Source organism: Carassius auratus, chromosome 41 (assembly GCF_003368295.1).
Source record: "Carassius auratus strain Wakin chromosome 41, ASM336829v1, whole genome shotgun sequence".
Lineage (NCBI taxonomy): Eukaryota > Metazoa > Chordata > Actinopteri > Cypriniformes > Cyprinidae > Carassius > Carassius auratus.
Window position 1 is genome coordinate 11,044,626 of NC_039283.1, and position 20,687 is coordinate 11,065,312.

The window sequence follows — 20,687 nt, forward strand, 5'->3', positions numbered from 1 at the left end:
TAAAACACAAAGCAGTAAGAAACTCATTTGGGTTTGGCACAACATGAGGAGGAGTAGATTGTCAAGTTTTTGACCATTAAATTGACCATTCAAATCAAGCTTTTGAATGGTATAGCAGTGTATATTGTTATTGAAACTTCATAATGTTGCACTTGATTATACATTTAGTCAGGAATTATAATTTGGAAAAAGTCTAACTTGTACAATGTTTTCACATTATGTGAAAACTAATAAAAGTATATAAATAAAAAGAGACTTACTCATGTTTATGATCTCTGCTGAATAAAGATCTTAATTCCTTTTTCTGAGGAACTCCAAAATCAAATCCTGATGTAATCCTCATCACATCTTTTTGGGGTGAAGTATGCCTTATTCCTTTTTGTTTTACAAACAGTAAAAAAAAAAAAACAGTCTCGCTGCGTTGTCTTCTGTTGTTTGGGCGTATTCAAGCCGCGTGCTTCAGTGAAACATTACAATCTGAATAGCGCGTTTAGCGCGGGGGCGTGGTCACATTAGATATAATGAAGGGAGACGTGAAAAATGGATATCGCGTTGTTTTCATATGGATTACTTTATCAGAGAATATTTTTGGCAGCACTTGTTTAGTTTAAAGGTAGACATGTCACGCTTTCTATAGATATCTCTCTCATGTCTCTTCGTTGAGTATTCATGGAGTTACAGTTAATTTTAATGACCCGTGTCTAAATAAAGATCAGCGCAGACAGCACATCTTATCTTTATTTTATAAATGCACAAAGTTTTGTTATTATGTCTGTATACAAAAAAGTAGACCCTTTACAGTTTCGATTGATGTATTGCTCTTATCTGTATGATCAAAACTGAAAGTGTATTTTAAGTTATTTTCGGGTTTATCAGGAGAAAATGACTCATAACGCGCATTAATCGACTCCAAAGGGTTAAGAACATATTAATGCCTTATTCTACATCCCTAATCCTACCCAATACCTAAACCTAACAACTACCTTACTAACTATTAATAAGCAGCAAATTAAGAATTTATTGAGAGAAATGTCATAGTTAATAGTTAACAAGTGTTACCCTAAAGTTTTATGTAGTCATTTACTCTGAGGTTCAAGCAAAAAAAGTAAGTTTGTTTGAGTTTCCCTCAAGGTCAAGGTCAGTTTATTTATATAGCACATTTAAAAACAGCTAGCATATGCCAAAGTGCTGTACATATACAAATTAAGTAAATATAGAGATTAAGAGAAAAAGCAGAAAAAGCCCGATCCCCTTAAATTTCAAGTGATAGCGAGGTACCGTATTTTTCGGACTATAAGTCGCATTGGACTATAAGTAACATTACCATGACGTGGCTCTGTCGTGGCTGGAGACAGTAATTTTTTCTCTCGGTTCATGTCAAATTAATTTTGATAAATAACTCGCACCTGACTATAAGTCGCAGGACCAGCCAAACAATGAAAAAAAGTGTGACTTATAGTCCGGAAAATACGGTATATGCAAAAAGAGTTTAACAATGTAGCCAAGTAGTTTAGAAACAGATGGGTTTGCTAGTGAACTAAAGCCCGACCGATACAGATTTTTTTGGTACTGATATCGATATTAGGGAGTAAAAAAAATAAAAAAAAAAGGCAGATATCGATATATTAGCTGATATTCTTTGCGTATATAATATTTATTCAATGGATCACAAATCTCACGGTTCGTTTGAAATTACAGTTTTTGACCCACGGATCAGATCATTTTTCGGATCGGCAAGAAAAGAAAAATATTTCAACTTAACTTGCTTTACTAGATTAACTAAGAAAGTTTAAACATGATTAAAGAGACAAGAGAACAGCCAATATAAATAAGAACAAATACACAAATTACAAGCACAGATAAATACAACAAAATATGTTACAAATAAAATAAGGTTGGTAGTATTCAAATACAGAAATAATAATTAGAGAAAATAACACTGCACAATATTAAATAAAAATCTTACAATTTTATCACAGCTGTTATGTTGTTTGATGATCATTAATGCCAGCAGCAGTATTTATAGTAGAGCTGTACATTTTGATTGACAGCTTTTTAAAAGCCCGAACCAGTTTACAGCCCGACATTATTCAAATGTGCAAATTCGAATGCGATTTTCATGCACATCTCATCAGTAAAAACGCTCCTTTAATTGTAACTAATATCTCCAGCACGTGTGTTCAGATCAGGGTTGCCAGGTTTTCACAACAAATCCTGCCCTGTTTCTTCACAAAAATAGTCCAAAACTAATCGCGATTCCAGGAAGTTCCCAGATTAAAAAAAAAAAAATGCTTCCCGGGGTTAAAATATATATATTTTTGGCATGGTTGTCATTGGTAAAATTAGCATTTTAGGGGCTGAATATCTCGTTATTGGTATTGGGATTGCTTCGAACCGCGGACATGAAAAACAACCGCAGACTTGGCAACACTGGTTCAGGTGGAGCGGCAGTTACTACACAGAGCCGTAGTCTGCCGCAACTAACACAAAATTGCTTTCAAAATCGACAAAGAATGACCTGCGATTATAAAATCAATTTTGTGTAGACTGTCAGTAAATTACGGCTCTGTGTAGTAAATGCCAACCAGTGTTGCCAAGTCTGTGGTTGTTTTTCATGTCCGCGGGTCGAAGCGACAATACCAATAACGTGATATTTAGCCCCTGTAATGCGAATTTACCAAGGCAACCATGCCATAAAACTTAAATTTTAACCCCGGAAAGCAATTTTTCATCGGGGAACCTCCTGGGAACGCGACTGGGCTAGTTTGGACTAGTTTTGTGAAGCAACTGGGCAGGATTTGTTGTGAAAACCTGACAACCCTGATCTTGAACGCACGTGCTGGAGATATACTTCTAATTACAGGAGCGTCTTTACTGATGAGAAGTGCATGAAAATCGCATTCGATTTTTTGCACAGCCCTAGTGCTACTAGGGGTGTCACGATTTCGATTTTAAATCGAAATCCATCGAAATTAAGTCACAGTCTCAAACTTCGAGTTAAAAAATGGAATCGTCGATGCTGCCACTCCCCCATGTTGTATGACGGCAAATCAATGACAAAAATAACCGAGCATTCAACTGATGCTGACGCGCGCGCTATATGGCTTCCGCGAGAGGAAAACTGAATCGGATGCGAAGAAACGGGAGCCCGCGAGCTAATTTCAAACTCTCGCGCGCGCGTGACATGTACTCTGCGCGCAATAAAAGCCCTCGCCCAATTTTATTTTTGTCAGTCGTGGGGCGGGGCTTGCTGTTTTAGTTGTTATCTCAAATGTCATTGGTTATTCCCCTTTTCCTAAAGTCAGTATTCGACGCCTGTTAGAAAATGAGTAATAATTCACTTGACTTGACCCATGACTTCATCAGTGGACCAGATACATGCGAGTAATCATTTCTTTTGCTTGTTTAATTTATTTTTGTCTTTAATGTAATTTAATGCATTGTTTATAGAGTAGATCTTTTGTAGATACTTGATTAACTGGAATTCTTCTGATTGCTAGTGATTGCAGTCTTGTGATAAGAGATACACATTTTACAGACTGTAATGATGCACACACACACACACATATACATATATATATATATATATATATATATATATATATAAATCTTAATGAATGACAGTGAAGTGTTTAACAAGTGTTTTATCTTTAATCTTTTAATAGATACATCGTAATATTCGAAGGTTAGTTTAGTAATTTTTTATTGTTTTTGTTTGTTTTGTTATGAACTTGAATGTCATCTTTTGTGACTGCACTTACAAAAGAGAAACTGGATGGCAGTTTATTTTAAGTTTTCAATTGACTAAAGATATAAGTTATTGTTACATTATGTTGTTAATAAAAGTTTTAAATTTGACAGTGTAATGTGGTACATTGCAAACAAAGGTCAGATATTATATTACATAAGTCTAGTTTGAAAAATGACAATCTGTGCTTTAAAAAGAATAAATGTAAAAATCGAGAATCGAACCGAACCGTGACCTTAGAATCGAAAATGCAATCGAATCGAGGATTTGGAGAATCGTGACACCCCTAAGTGCTACCCAACATTTTATAAATACAGAAACTTTTATTCTTCATAACCTACATTAAATACTGCCTGTTATTGGTTAAAAGCTTCTGTCATTTCTCTACTGCAATCTTGCGGTGAACCAACAACAGGATGAAGCACAGATCTGCAGTGTGACCATCACAGATGACAGTGTGTGACAGCACCGCTCTCTCAGCTCAAATAACACATTTACTCAGACGTGAGCTCAGCTACCCTCATCAATGAAATTACACAATCATCGGCATAATTTAAGCAATAATTAAATATAATTAAATGGCAGTTCACTTAATAGACTCATATGACTGATGTTGCCTCTGTTCAAGTTTGTTGCAATTTTTTTCTTTGACCAACATACTCAATTCTTGGGTTGAAAGTGGACATTTGCTTGCAACATTTTACTGAAATTTTCACTAATTTAATCAAGAGTAAACTCGCCACACATTTTTTCCCCTTTGTGCATCATTATTCACTTTCCGGCGTTGTTTTGACATGGAGGTGGAGTCAAAGGACTGGGGCGTGAACAACAGCCCTGGACACGCCCCGCTGGAAGTGACGTCATCGGCCTGGGAACTAATTAAGGCACCGTCGTTGAGCAGGGGCATGCGGTGGATCTTTTCCTTTTATTCACTAGCATTAAATCATGCATGGTTTCAGTTAAAGTGCTAAATATGCTTTACAATTCTGAAAATACCCAAGTCGGCTTGAAGAACACAGATAAACCATATATCATCACAACTGAGTTTACTGTCTTGATGTTTCATCAGTCAACACGTCTCTCGTTTATCAAAGACTTGTACACGCCCCAGTCCCTTGACTAGTGGTCAAAACTAGTGGTCGACTGATATTGTTTATTTTTTTTTGACAGCCGATATCTTGATAAGCAGGGTTAGTTAGCCAATGTAAGGCTGATATTATTTTTTTCTTTTTTTATTTACATTATAATTTAGAAATCTGAAATAATTTACATTTACTAATTTAGCAGATGCTATTTGATAGCAAAATCATTTGATAATGGATTAAAAATTTAATGTGTAAAATAAACATACTTATACTTTAGATGACAAATTATTTTTAACAAATAAATAAATATTTATTAAAATATAATTAAAAAGGAAGTGAACACTGTAACCATCAGCACTCAGTATTCTGGGAAGTTTGTGTGCATTGGGAATAATATTTTTCAAATAAAGCCAGGTTAACACTCAATTTACATACAGCACACAGGGAAAATTACATAAATATGACAGTGGACAAATGCATAAAGTGCAGCATCATTTTAAATCATGAGTTTAAAGTTTAAAGCATTTAATTCACACGGACCCATCATTACACAGAGAACACGTGATCATGCTGACACACACTTCACAAGATCTCACAGCTGGATTCAATTAAGTTTGCAAGGTTTGTGAGATTAATTGTTCATCAGTCATTCAAAGATTTGTTTAAATCATATAAATGCGTATTTGCTTAATGCTGACAGTAAACAAGAAAGTATTATAATGTTCACCTTTCTATTACTGATAATATAAAAGCAATTGTTATAATATATTTTGTATACATGAATTCCTTTGTTAAACTGTTCCCTGATCATTAGACAAACTTCTTTCTGTATTTAGACGGAACTGTTAACAACGACAGTAAACAAGAGCAAAGTGTGTTCAGGCACTGTGTTCTCAGCACTACAAAATAAAGCAGAAAAAATTAAATAAAACATGGGGCAAGCAGAAAAACGTATTGGCCGATATTTCCAAAATGCCAAATATTGGCCGATATATCGGTCGACCACTAGTCAAAACCATGCTGGAAAGTGAAACTCGCAAAACGATAAACTCTGGCCATGGAAAATGTGTTGCAAAATCATTGCTTTTGCTTTCTTTATGTTTTGCAATTATTTACATTTGCATTTATTTTTGCTCAATGCATCCATTTTCTTTTGCAAATATATGTGGAACCGAATGGACTCCATAAGCTTCCTGTTAATGTAAGCTAGATTTACTAAACTAACATGATAGATAGATAGATAGATAGATAGATAGATAGATAGATAGATAGATAGATAGATAGATAGATAGATGTGAACATGAAATACAAAAGCTATGCTCAGTATCTCATGCACACAGCTCTGGACCAAAGTATGGATGAACTTATAAAAACATAAGATCAACATTATATAAAATGAAGTGCAATGTGTAACGCTGAAAGCAGGACAGTGGTTTATAGCATACATAACCTCTTATTTGAGAATGTGATTATGAAAGGTTGCAGCCTTAAGTTGAATCAATGACAAACAAGCAACAGTAAGAAGAGCAAACATGACAAGTTTCAAACATGAGAACCAGACTTGACATTCGTCACTAACCATAAATATTCACTAACACAGGAGACTAAAGGATCAAGACACCCCATACACAATACATTCAAACCCAAACCACACTGACATCCCATGTTCCGTGATCAACACTGAAACACTATCTGAGCTCCATACTCCTGTTTATTGTATGCGAGGCTCGCGCAAACTGAGTTTGCATCAGATCTACTCATGCACAAAGCTGCTAAACGCTCGTAAGATCTGCTGAACGATGACAAACTTTCTGTTTTAAATGCCCAGGCCTGCAGATTGATCAGGCACTGAGCCTTTGGTGTAAAACATTACAACATGCTGGAGCTCGCTTTGCACGCGCGACTCACTTCAGCGCGTTCACATCAAACCCTGATATTACTCAAACGCCCTGCATTGAACACAAAATGCATTGTCATCGGGGCAAGGTGTGCATATATAGATCCGTCCGTTTGTGCGTGTTTGTGTTCATTAGCAACGTTAGCAACTCACATTTCTTCAGCCACTTCATCCAGCAGCGCACGACGAGGCTGTGATGTTTCTTGTTCTCGATGCACCACGAGGATAATCCCTGGATGGACTCCATCGTATTGGTGACTCCTTGGAATCTGCGGTCTAGTGATGACTCCAAAGCGGTCGACGAGCCGCGGCCACCGCTCTGACCACTGCTGGCCGCTCCGGGTCCGGCCGCCATCTTTCCTTCACTCCCGCAGCGTCGAGCTGGAGGATTTTAACCTCGCTGCACCAGCAGAGGGCGCCGCTGCACCGCTTCACACCGCCAGCAGAGGGCGCATCTGCACCGCTTCACACCGCCAGCAGAGGGCGCATCTGCACCGCTACACACCGCCAGCAGGGGGCGCATCTGCACCGCTACACACCGCCAGCAGAGGGCGCATCTGCACCGCTTCACACAGCCAGCAGGGGGCGCATCTGAACCGCTACACACCGCCAGCAGGGGGCGCATCTGCACCGCTACACACCGCCAGCAGGGGGCGCATCTGCACCGCTACACACCGCCAGCAGGGGGCGCATCTGCACCGCTTCACACCGCCAGCAGAGGGCGCATCTGCACCGCTTCATACCGCCAGCAGAGGGCGCATCTGCACCGCTTCACACCGCCAGCAGGGGGCGTCGCTGCACCGCTCAAGATGCACATCAGTAATGTTTTTTCTTTTCTTTTTTTTAGTCTTCTAAGGCACATTTATAAAAGCTAATTAAATGTCCTAGTTGAAAAATGACTTAATCTAAGCCTTGTCTTCGAGATCATGCCAAAGTTTTATACATTTTTATTTATTTACATTTTGTAAATACTTTGCACTTTAAAATAAACTTCTAAATTTCTGTTCAGAAGTCCCTATGAATGACACAAATTCATGTGTACTTCTAAATAAGTGATAAAAAACATTTGCAAAAATGCACTTCGCCTCAGCACCAATTAAATGTGCAACACTTCAAATTTTACACAAAATATATATGATGTCTAAATAAAGTAAATTTAAGGGCACTTAGCTTTGATGTTTTTTCAGACCTGGGACAGTGCTGTGCACTTACTTCCTGTCATGTGCACGCTTTTAAGTGGCCAAAACCACAAGTGTGGATACTGGGACAGGACCTTAGTAAATAATTCCAAACCCAAAAATTGGCTGCCATCTTGTTGATTGGTCAAATCAAACCTTTGAAGTGTCTATGCAAAGGATGATTTCTGCTGTTTGGCAACACATTCAGAATTCATGGCATGGAGTAAACCTTAGGCTGGGAAGGACTGAAGTACAGTGTACAATACTTTTGTTTAATGGCATACTGATTGTTCAGCTGATAAAACGCATTATAAAAAACAAAACAAAAGACTGACTTGAGTCCAGCGTTTCTTCTCACAGTCACACGAGGGCAGCAGGCGTCTGGTGTTGTCCTGACTGTCAGTGAAACAAAGTAGTGCACAAAACTATCACAGTTGGCCTGCACACTGAATGTGAATGAATACACAAATACAGGCTGTTTTAAACACACTATGAATTATTTTGATAGTCCTTTGATTTACACAATTTGCATTCTGGAATGGCTTGTTTACATGCGTCTTTGTTGTACTGTGGCAAGATCGAGCCAATAAAAATCACCAATGGATGTGGACCAGTGAACACCCAAAAACGATAATGTTCCAGAGGTCTTCGAAAAAGCTATTGGACACAAGCCTTTATTGAAAATGTTCATGTAAACAACCTGAAGCAAAGAAACAAATCAACAGTAGTGCTTTTCTCTGTTTGTTGGTAGTGTCTGATTAATATTGTTGTTGAAGGTAAAAAGCTTTTCTACAGAACCAGCAGCATCAACCAGAGAAGAGAAGATCACTAAAAAGGACAATCTGGATGGTGGGAGTCTGAGAGGGTGTGAAGAGAGGTCAGGGTGCATTAACCCTGACCCTAACCACTCTCTAACCCTCAAATCAGACAGAAAAGGCAGGTTGATAAGAACTTTATTCAAGCTTCAACCTCAGCCTTAACCTTACAATCTAATGATAGAAATGTTGTTCCAAGAAAAACAAAAGGCTATTGATCCCCAAACGTTTCCCTGCAGATATCAGATACTAGTTAATGGTTAAGTGTGCTCATGTTTGTCTGACAGGAAGGCTCTTCCAGATCCATATGTTGTTGTTTAGTTCCACATTAACATAAAGCTCAGTGGAGACACATCCACTACACACTGGATTGAACTATTACCAGACCTCCTCCGTATCTGATGATGGATTCAGAAAGGTTGGTGAGATCATCTTCACGATGACCAGGAACACATGCAGAACCAAATGAGCACATCACAGCTGACCAGCCGTAAATCAGCCTGATCTGTCCTCGTGTCCAGCACTGTTGTGTTGTTGATAAGCTCCTTCATTTCTAGTTCTGGATCTGATTTCCAGTTCTCTGAGCTCATCTGTTCATACTGTCTATCTCAGAAACTGCATATTAATATACACAATTTAGGGTCCTGTTTTGAAATACCACCTCCGCCTCAATCCCAAGCGCAGTCTTAAGCCGGACTCCTTTGTCTGTCTACTGTTCAGATAACCACTATTTAATACTTTATATAATATACCTAATCCGAATACATCAATTAACTAAGCTATGTTAAAGTCACTATGAAGGGACAAACATTTTAGACACAATATTGTCAATATACACAAGCTGTTCTAATATGAAAACAATACCAAACTGAGTCACAGTACCACTGTTGTGTCTCCAGTTAACACAGGCGACGTTTCTGACGGAGTCCGGTGAGTCAGTGATTCAGTGGCCCATTCAGAAAGACAGTCACTTGATTAGTCATTTTGAATAAATTGGATGATCTAAAAAAAAAAGTTATACTTGAAACATTAATCGCATAACATTATGTAAGTGCAGAGTAAATGCATTCATGCCACCTGCGAGCTGCATGCAACAGTGTGTGAATATACTCATACTACTCCAAATGCTGCATCTCTGCCAATTCTGCAGTGCAAAGATGGATTTTGTTTATACTTCATTTGATTGGTAATAGCCCTGAGATGTCTTATTATTCTTATTGCATCCTCTGAAGTGGATGGGTGCCACCATGAGAGTCCAAACTTCTGATAAAAACTGGATTATGGACTCATGTTGCATCATTTAGCCAGAAGCAATGGTTTAAAGATAAGACATTATCTGATGGACTGGAGTGCTGTGGATTATTGTGATGTTTTTATCAGCTGTTTGGACTCATTCTGATGGCACCCATTCACTACAGAGCATCCACTGATGAGACACTGAGGCAATGCTACAAACCTGATGAAGAAACAAACTGCAAATCTACAAACCGAGTACATTTTCAGCACATTTTCAGTTTTGGATGAACTGTTCCTTTAAATAATCAGTTTTCTTCTAGTTTTAAACAGAGGTTTAATTTTTTTTTTTTTGCAAAGACTCTCCCCCGTTACTGCAGACAGAGTCGATGCTGATCATGAACAGTAAAGCATCACTGCAACAATGAAGAGCATCGTGTGATTACGAGAGCAGCAGTTGTTCCTCACCAGCTCCACAAACAGAATTGCTTCAATGATATTCATAACATTCATCTAAACTTTCAAAAGACTCTAGCAAAACATGGTTTAAGTCTTACCGAATGTCTTCAGACATTAATAACATGAAGTGATGTATGTGTTTTCTGTTAAAGTCTTCACAGAGCTGTACGTTAGAAGCCGGTGAAAAGCTCACAAGTCATATTAATTCCTGATCGTGCTCCAGCGGCCTCGTCTGACTCCATCTGGAAACAATAGCACATGAAGAAGAAGAAAAAGCTCTGACTCAGCGTTAGCGAAGCCGGATCACCAGCAATCTTCATATCTTCATTCCCAAGGCCAAGAGAGAAAGACAACACAGCTTGTAATGTGATAGCAATGTGACACGCATCACGTTTAATAAGAACTGCCATTGATAACAAATCCTGCGTCCACTCTTCAGAATAACACTCGCTGTGGACGAGCGATTACATTCATCTACTTCTGCTGTACAACAAATGCAAATACTGTAAAAGATGTTAGTCACTTGTGCGATGCAGAGTCTCTCCATCAGACCAGAGACAGATCAACAGTTCTTGGCAGTCGAGCGGTTGCTAAAATCATCCCGCGAAAGAAAGCTGACTTTGTTAAACATGACACTTCTTACAGTTCATTAAACTAGTTTAATTGGCATTTTGTTTTCCTCGAAAATAATGACACCCAAATATGTAACAGTACAGTGAAGGCACGATAACACATACAAAAATAACCAGTTGTGCAACTACACCCAAAAGTTAAACAGGAACATAAAAGCCGTATAACACAATGTTACAGCAGAAGAGCATTCTGGTATACTGCAGTATTGTTAATAAATAAAAGAATTAATATCAATCATACAAAAGCGCTGATTTATTGTGATGTTAATTTAAAACCCCTGTTATGCAACAGCTGCTTGGCTGCCATTAATATTAACATATAGCACCAAAAATGAATGTAGCTCTACTACATGACTCCATATTCTCCTGCTGCCACTATGAGACGCATTTAGTCCATTTATGTGTGAAATAATGAGGCATGTTCATGGAAAAACATAACACATGTCCATGCATTTGAAGCTCCATGACACATAATGAAAGGAGTCCTCACACCCTCACTGACACGCTATCGCCTCCAGAGGGCTTTGTTGATGATGTCATTTCCTGCAGAGAGCGGCACACTGACAGTCTCGCTGTTCTCGGCTGTGTCATTCTCCAGATAAACAAGCCACTCGAAGTCTTTAATAAAGTCTTTGTGTTCAGTATGTGTTGAGCGCAGCACTAGAGAGGGCATTGCTCCGCTCCATCCAGGGCTCAGAAGGTCACGGTCAAACATCTAGAGCAGAAGTTCTCACGGGTTCGTGTGAGAGCAGGACTTGCAGCATTGCTTCCCGTAGAACTTGTGGTTGCAAACGCCATGCTGCGGCACCAGATAACACCAGCTGAAATGATCCTTACAGACCTCATCTGCACAGAGAAACACGGTGTTACGCAGTACACGAGAGTCACACTTTAGTTTGGGGAGCAATTCTCACTAATAACAAACCATGGTTACACTTTATTTTAAGGTGTCTTTGTTACAGTGTAATTATACTTTTGATTACTGATTTAAATAATTAGCCACATGTACTCACTATACGGTTAGGGTTAGAATGAGGGTTTGGTTTAGGGTTACTTGCATGTAATTATGCATAATTAATTGCAATTATAACAGTTAGTACATGTAACATGTAACAAGAACCCCTTAAAATAAAGTTAGCCAAACTACAACTTTTGCCTCAGTAAACTCCCAATTTGCTGCTTATTAAAAATTAGTAAGTTAGTTGTTAGGTTAAGTTATTGAGTTTAAGGATTAAGGGATCTACAATATGGTCATGCAGAATAAGGCATTAATATGTGCTTCATAAGTACTAATAAACAGCCAATATGCTAGTAATATGCATGCTTATAAGCAACTAGCTAACAGTGAGATTTGGTCCCTAAACAAAAGTATTAATCAGCATGTTCTGTGTACCTTTTAACCATTTCATTTAAACCAATTTGTTAATCACAAAAAATAAATAAAAAATTGATATTAGGCAGAAATCTTGTTTTAGGATTATATGCTTTTTTGTATTATTATATGCTATTATAATATTTATTAATAGTTTTTATTTGCATATTTTCAGTTTTCAACTTTTTAAAGTTTAGTAACTTAATATGTGTGCTTTTGTCATTTTTATTATTATTATATATATTTTATTTTCATTACAGTTTTAGCAAATGTAACTTATTTTTTAGCTTAGTTGCCAAGGCCATATTTCAAATTTTTGATTAAGATTTTTTTTTTTTAAATCTAATATTTATAATATATTTTTTTAAACTTTATTTCAATTAGCAAAACACTTTTTTAATATCTAGTTAGTTAAAACACCAAAACATGCTATCAATAGTAAAAATGTCAATTGCCTTTCTCTCTCTCTCTCTCTCTCTCTTTCTCTCTTCAGTAGTAAAAATGTAATTTATCTTTCTCTCTCTCTTTCTTTCTTTCTTTCTTTCTTTCTCTCTATCTCTAATGAGAGTTCAGCAAATTAAACAATATTTAAAGGCATTGTTCACCCGAAAATAAAATACACTTACATTATAAGACTGACAGACTACAACCGTTTCAGTTAAAAATCTCACTTTGTGTTCTACTGAATAAACAAATTCACCTACATCTTGGATGCATCCTACATCTGCTTACTGATTATTATAATTTACTGACAGCACTAATTTCATTTGTTTAATTTTAGATACTAAAATATCTAAAACTAAACAATGAAATTAAAACATTAAAAACTGCACAGACATTTAAAAATGACTTTATTATAAAAAAATAGTGAAACTTCAACTAAAATTGTAAAATTAGAAACTAATTCAAAATATTAAAAAAACAACAACAACAACAAATCTATAATTGAATCTCAATACTAAAAAAAAACACTTCTCAAATGTATATTTGTTACATAACAAGTATTATGTGATAGAATAACATCCCAGCTTGCAACAGACCTTTCTTCTCTGGCTGAGGGCAGAATGCAGTGTTACAGGCCTGGGACATCATAGGCTTCATCTGCAGGACACAGCCAGAGGAGGGACGTCCATGAACGAGACACTGGACGGAGCGCACCTGAACGCCCCCTCCGCACGACACCGTACACTGCAGGCAAGACAAAACACAACATCAATCTCCTGTCTTTCTGCTGAGCTCATGATGTCAGATGGGTGTGGGACGAGGGTGACCTGCCTGAGACCACGGTGATGAGTACCAGTCCGGTTTCCTGTGCAGAGAGGACATGGGACAGTCTGACAGCACACAGGTTCTCTGGAGCTCCATGGAGGGTTTGGGCACATGCTGACACTTTTTGGGAGACAGTTCTCTATATTTTCCTGCGGTGTCCTTCTCTGCACACTTCACGACACGCAGCTGAAGCCCCTTTCCACACGACACTGAACACTGCAGAGAAAAAGAGAGAATATCACAACCAATATCAAATGTGTTCAAGATCAAGGGTTCAATTTACAAGAATGCAAAATGATTCTGGAGATTTAGTTATTCTTATTTTACTCGATCTCACGGCTACATTTGATACTGTTGATCATGGTATTTTATTGTAGCCCTACTGTTCTGCCTTACATTGGTTTAAATCACAAGTAAAAGATAGATAATTCTTGGTTTGCCTTGGAGATTTGTGTTCTACATTAGCTAAATTTCATAGTGGTGTGCCACAGGGTTCAATACTTGGACCTATTTTATTTTCACTATATATTGGCCCCCTGGGCTCAATGTTTCCCAAGTATAATATATTATGTATCATCTATATGCAGATGACACCCAGTTATATATTCCAATAGATCCAAATAGCTCTCAATCCTTTGATGGACTCATTTAGTATTTAGTATTAGAGTCTGGTTGGCAAGCAATTTTCTTCATCTTAATACTAATGTGACTAAGTGTGTTGTCTTTGGACCCTTTTCTGCTTCCAATGAAATTATAAGTAGGTTATGATGTTGTGTTTCAGATCATGTCAAAAAAATTGGATGTTATAATGGATTCGGCTTTAGTTTTAGATAAACAGGTTACTAGTGTTGTGAAGGCTGCATTTTATCAACTGTTGTTATTCATGCTTTTGTATCATCACGCATCAATAACTGTAATTCTTTATATATAGGTATTTCACAGACTTTTGACTTGCAAACCCTGTTCTGTTTTCTTCACACTGGTTGTCTGTAAAATTTAGAATTGAGTTTAAGGTTCTGTTGATGATTTTTAAAGCGCTGCATTGCCCCAAAATATATTGTTGACCTTTTAATTCCTGATGACAATACAAGAATAATTAGGTCCTATGAGAAAGTCCTTCTGATGCACATTAAATCTTCACCATCTGTGGATGCTTTTAAGTCTAGATTGAAATCGTATCTTTTTAGTGTTGATTTTACACTTTATCATACTCATTAGGATGTCATTTTTTATTTTTCGTTTTTGTTTTTGTGACTGTATGTAATGATGCTGGAAAGCACTTTGGTCAATGGTAGTGGTTTTAAATGTGCTACAGAAATTACATTTGTATTGTATTGTATTGTATGTTACGAAGGAACAACAAAGCACCAATTGTTTAAAAATGTAGCACATACTGTAATTGTAAATGTAAAATATAAAAGGCCTGCAATAGTAGAAATCTGTCCTTAAGCAGAATATATATATTTTTTAAAGTGACTCGAAGTGCTACAGTATAATTAAAAGGACAATCCCTTTGTGGCAGTATGGGGTTACAACTCCAAATATTTGCTTTCACACCACACCACACCAATGCTATGCTAGTATTCTGCGGAGGTTTTACCGGTTGCCAGGTGGAGACGAACCACTGGGCCTTGCGCTGTTTGTGGCAGCGTTTGATCACGCAGGTCTCTTGGCCGCTGGGTTTGGGCAGAGCGGCACAGGAGGCATCCGGCAGCACGCGGGAGTAAGAGCCACTGCTCACACACGCCACCGCTCTCTTCATCACCCCCTTCCCACATTTGCGAGAACACTGGTGGGAAACATTCAATAGTATTGTAAGACAGTGTTACTCAGTGAAGTTTTAACTGTAGAATTAAAGGTGCACTCAATGCAGCATCGCACAAACGTGTTCAGTTACAGATTCACTATTCACAGTCAGCCACAATTCGATTATTTTGTGAACATGTTGACCCTTATGAGGAAGGGTCATAACCACCATAGATATATTTAGCAATATTTCTTCTATACTCCATTACGCAGCACTTTACATAGCCTACTGTACTGTATGTACTAGTACTGTATGTAGACTGTATATGATGCAGTGTTGATTGATTGCCACAGAGTTGTCTGATTGAGCTCTAACCTGCGACCAGGGTCCAGCGCTCCAGACAGGTGGACAGGTGTGTGTGTTGCAGTTCTGTCTGCGAGGCGGCGGTGGTTGTGCACAGCGCTCATCGGTCACAGTGTCCACCTGATCCGGGCCTGTTTTCTGGACACAGCGCACCTGTCTGATCTGCTCTCCGGATCCACAGCTGCGGCTGCATGCTCCCCAGCCCTCCACACGCCAGCTGTGGTGTACAGAAACACACACACACACACACACACATAAGTGCCTTACATCCGAAGGGAGTTATTTGTGTTTAAAGAATCACTAACATTTATCACATTGCCAGAGTGAAACCAAAGATTTTCCCATAGCATTTCTTTTTGCAAAGGCAATGAAAAACTATTGTACTGCATATTACATCATGCTCATTATACAGTAAACTGCATCAATTGCTATATTTAAACATCAAGACAAGCATTTTAACAAGCCTCAGCTCTGGTCAGGGGAGGGTTAACACTGAGACACACTGATCATCAGGTGCAGCCCACCAGTCAAAATATCAGCTCATAAAGGCCATCCCTTCACCCTACCGTCCCCAGTCAACCTGAAATCCCCTTCAGCACATTCAAACATCCTACAGGTTATTTCTCACAGCTCTGACCAATGCCATCCATCGCTGTCGGGACTGGATCTGCCTTCATCTTAAAAACAGCGTTCTCTTTAAAACACATCCCATATCAGTATGGTGCAATCAGACATTTGATCTGCTTTAAAAGGTAATAATTTGGCAATGCATTGGCTGGATGTTTGTAGTAATTAAAGGCACTTTATAATATATCAGAGGGAATATGTGGTCTTGTGTCTCTGTTGCCATAAACATGTTTATGTATGCTTATTAATTATGAACTGGATTAAACATTCACACAGCTATGATTTCACAAGGGTTCAGCTTTTAGCCTCTGTGATTCGAGCTGTAATGCATATGATGCAGCTGGCACTTGTCTGGCCAATCAGACTTTAGTTATTTGTCACATAAATGTGACTGAAGATGGGCATTATATTCTATTATGGTACACTATATATCTACCAGTTTTATGCTAGTGTTACATTCACACATTACAAACGAACAACTTTATTTCAATACAGCACAGAAGAATAGATGCTGTGCATGGAGGAAACTGATCACACACGTCTGATATTATCCGACCGCAGTGATGTCAGGCTTTAAATGGGAACCTACACCTATTTCCATGATGTAATGGCTTCTCCACGCTCTTTTCTGGCACTGAGGATTGAAGATCAAATAATGGAGCACCCTAAAATACACGATAAGTGTGTCTGCACATGCTGTCTGTGTTAAAGAGATGACACACAACTAACTACTTACAGCACGTAATAACAGTGTCAGCATATGAGTAGATGTGGATTAAGTCATTCATTGAAAAACTACATTTCAAAATAATCCAGAACAAAAAAAAAAAGAAGCACACTTCAAGTTTATTTTATTACGTAAACTTAAGTAAAGTTATTTCCTAGTACACTTCATGTAGTGATATACTAAAATCATTGTACTAGAATGTATGTGTCATTTCAGTACTTCTTGGGACTAAATTGTTGCACTTTTTAGTTGATAAAAGTATATTTATACACCTATATTTATACAGTACTTATAGTATACATTTTATATTTTATATTTTTATATTTCTTAAGTACAATTACAGGACAAACATAGACTTTTCTGTTTAATTTTTAAAGTATACTAATGGCAAACTTCGATAAACTTCTGCTTTTGTAAGGGAAGGGTCATTTATTGGGAAGAAAGACAAAAAACACTCTACACTGTGTTTTTTTTTCTTTTCTTCCCCAGTGTGTTAAGTTTACTTTCTCAAGTATTTAGTCAATGTTTCGAATGAGGTCTGTCAACAAAGAAAGTATTGTGTTTGTTTGAGGTTAGTGGAAAATTAATGTGATTCTCCACACCTGTGTAAACTTGAGCAGAGCCACTAAAATCAGCAAAACACCTGATTCAGACACATTTGCAGGTGGTTTAATCTTTTGTATCTAATGCAGTGTGTGTGAGTATGTGTGTGCTGAGTTTGGAGGGTTTGTAACCTTGGCCTCTCATGAACCCAGAGTCTGAAGCCAAAGCACACAGGACATCAGATAAACATGATGCAATAAATGGTGTTTACAGAGGCCAGCTAATGAACCAGAAAGACCCAGCGTGTGTGTGTGTGTGTGTGAGAGAGCGAGAGACAGTATACTCAAACAGTATTTTAACAGTACTGCTCACTGGCGGAGCTCTTGTCTGAAGCACCTGTTATAGTCGTGACACCATCATGCATTCATCAGGACACTGGAATAGACACCAGCAAATGTTTGGCTGCTGTTATAGCGGGGAGACACACAGAGAGAAAGTTCCCAACCCCAGATCATAATCTCTGAGTGTGAACGCAAATGTTTTTAGCTGCGCAAGCTTGATTTCACACACAGCTGCCTTCCAAAATGCACTCAAGTACATGCTGCCGTTTCAGTGTTGCCACAAAGAGCCGCTGAAGAAGAACAAGTGTGCTTAGTTGTAGTAAACGTGCACTTGTAGTACTTTAAACCTTAAAAGCATATATATGCTGATATGTTCTTGCAGATAATAAAAAATGAATGAAACAAAAGGCATCTGTTTTTAACAAGTACATTTTTAAAAAAAAGTGCTCTTTGTAATAATGTCAAAGTTTTACTTTAAAGTACATTTTAAATCATTATGTTTTAATATTTAAACCGTAGTGTGATATTCGATATTACATTTAAAATGAATTTACTGTACGTTAAATGCATTAAATTGCAACATCTTTACAAATGTGCAATTACAAACAAATTTAAATACAAGCTGCAAAGAAAATGTCATTAAAGTATATTTTAGTTTACCATAAATGCTTATCAGTTCATTCAGCAGTAACACTTAACCATATTTCAAAGGCAATATAAGTCATTATCAAATTACATATAAAGCTGCACTTAAGTCTTGCTTGTGTCACCCCCCCCAAACACTCTTACAATTTAGCCAAATGCATTTAATATAAATTTAAACTACAATACGTTTTTATTTAATTGCAAATAATATTCATTATTTGTATAATATGTATAATATCCTTGTAGTACATATTTGTTTATTAATTTTTTTTTTTTTAGTTTCACATTCATGCTGGACTCGCTCTCTCTCTCTCTGTCTGTCTCTCTCTCTCTCTCTCTCTCTCTGTCTCTCTCTCTGTCTCTCTCTCTCTCTGTCTCTCTCTCTCTCTCTCTCTCTCTCTCTCTCTCTCTCTCTCTGAGGTCAGGAAGCCTATGAAGACTCAATACTTGGACGGATCACTTTACAGAACCAAGTCAGCATTTTCTGGGAAGACTGACATAAGAGGACACAAGATCTCCAACTAGAAGATCGTCTGTGTGCAAGAGCAGCCGCTTTTATCAGACACGAGTGTCTATCTTACAAACACCCAACACTGCTCTCTCAACCACATCTGAAGAAATGGTTTCTGCTGAAATCCCTGCCATGATGCATTGTGGGTGGTTGCCAGGGTGTTGCTGTGCAGTTGCTATGGTCTTTATAGTGGCCTTTAGAGAATAACTACTGCAGTTTCTAGGGTGTTTGCCAGCTGGATCTTGTGCTTATCATCTCTCTTTGTCAATGATTTCACGAGAAGCTGAAGTAACGGCAATGACAGGCGAGTCTTTGGGATGGGCCCAGAGTCTAAAGCCATCAACACCTGCTGATATGTTGTTTGATACTTTCGCTGACAGTAGAGCGGCGCGTCCGTCATCACCAATGCGTTACGGAGATCCGTTCTCCAGCCTCGGAGACCAGTGCATATGGATCTGTAATGTGTGTGTATGACACACACCTTATTAACTTCAGTTAAAGAAGTGAGCTACTAAACATGTTGTGTAAACTATTATCTAAAATAAAGTTATCCTAGAAAGACAAGTGGCTAGTCTAAACACAACACATGACTGTATTAAAATGATCCCAACTCAGAGGTCTTTACAACCCAGTAAACCCAGTAAAGCGTTATTTTACAGTTTTAAATAATTTTGTCCATTTAATGTTGACTGCATTAAAACAGCAAGTCGGTCAATGTTTTATATATTTTTTATGCTACTAAAATTTAATTCAATTAAATGAATAAATAAATACAAATTTAATTGCGTATTGCTATCTAATTAATTATTATTGAGCACATCTAAAATGAACAATTTGCTGTCATATATATATATATTTTCACACTGACTTTCCAAATTATCTATAAACAATACAATGACAGTATTTTTAATATTTGATTTTAATATTTGTTTAATGGCTTTTCATGATGGACTTTATTATTCACTATTGATACTAATAACTCTTTAATTTTTTGGGTATAAGATTAATAATTATAGCCGTTCATCATTACAACATCACTGAAAGCCAGACCCAAACTGAAAAATATCAGACTGTTAATAAATTATAAACAAAAACAAAATTATAGCTATTATTACAACTTTTAATTTAATTGAACTTAAATTCAGGAAATGTACCACAACATAAGTACAGAATATACATGGTTGCAGTTAAACAATCTATTGATTTAATTAGTTCCCAGCATGCTTTGCACAGAACTTTGATAAGCAGAATAAAAGTTTAAATGAAGTCATATTTTATTATTGTTTAGTCAGTGTAGTTTGTTGTTTGACCATAATTCCATTAGAAGTTGCATTAACTCAAAATGATCAGTGAAAACTATTGCATTATTTAAATTTATTTTTTTAGACAAAAAATTTTTTTTTGAGTGTAACCTAGTATTTTTACATTAACAATGTTCATAAAAAGGTTGCATAAATTGCAAACATTCTTAAAAAAGTAATTAAAAAAGCTGAGA

General features: G+C 37.3%; 2 protein-coding genes across 3 annotated transcripts in view; both read right to left on the reverse strand.

The window, feature by feature from the left end:
• Window positions 1-7,246, reverse strand: part of rprd2b (regulation of nuclear pre-mRNA domain containing 2b) — a 37,372-nt gene extending 30,126 nt beyond the window's left edge. Inside the window, exon 1 of the mRNA XM_026228894.1 lies at window positions 6,884-7,246. Within this exon, the coding sequence (XP_026084679.1) occupies window positions 6,884-7,085 (202 nt within the window). The 5' untranslated portion in view covers window positions 7,086-7,246. The remainder of the gene's footprint in view (window positions 1-6,883) is intronic.
• Window positions 7,247-10,334: 3,088 nt separating this feature from the next.
• The window catches only part of adamts16 (ADAM metallopeptidase with thrombospondin type 1 motif, 16), a 75,668-nt gene continuing 65,315 nt past the window's right edge, over window positions 10,335-20,687 (reverse strand). The window contains exons 19-23 of one of the 2 annotated variants that reach the window (XM_026228897.1): window positions 15,811-16,015; window positions 15,289-15,477; window positions 13,695-13,904; window positions 13,460-13,607; window positions 10,335-11,893 (exon numbers count right to left, since the gene is read on the reverse strand). In XM_026228897.1, the coding sequence (XP_026084682.1) occupies window positions 11,778-11,893; window positions 13,460-13,607; window positions 13,695-13,904; window positions 15,289-15,477; window positions 15,811-16,015 (868 nt within the window). In that variant the 3' untranslated portion in view covers window positions 10,335-11,777. The remainder of the gene's footprint in view (window positions 11,894-13,459; window positions 13,608-13,694; window positions 13,905-15,288; window positions 15,478-15,810; window positions 16,016-20,687) is intronic. The other variant, XM_026228898.1, reaches the window with a different exon arrangement.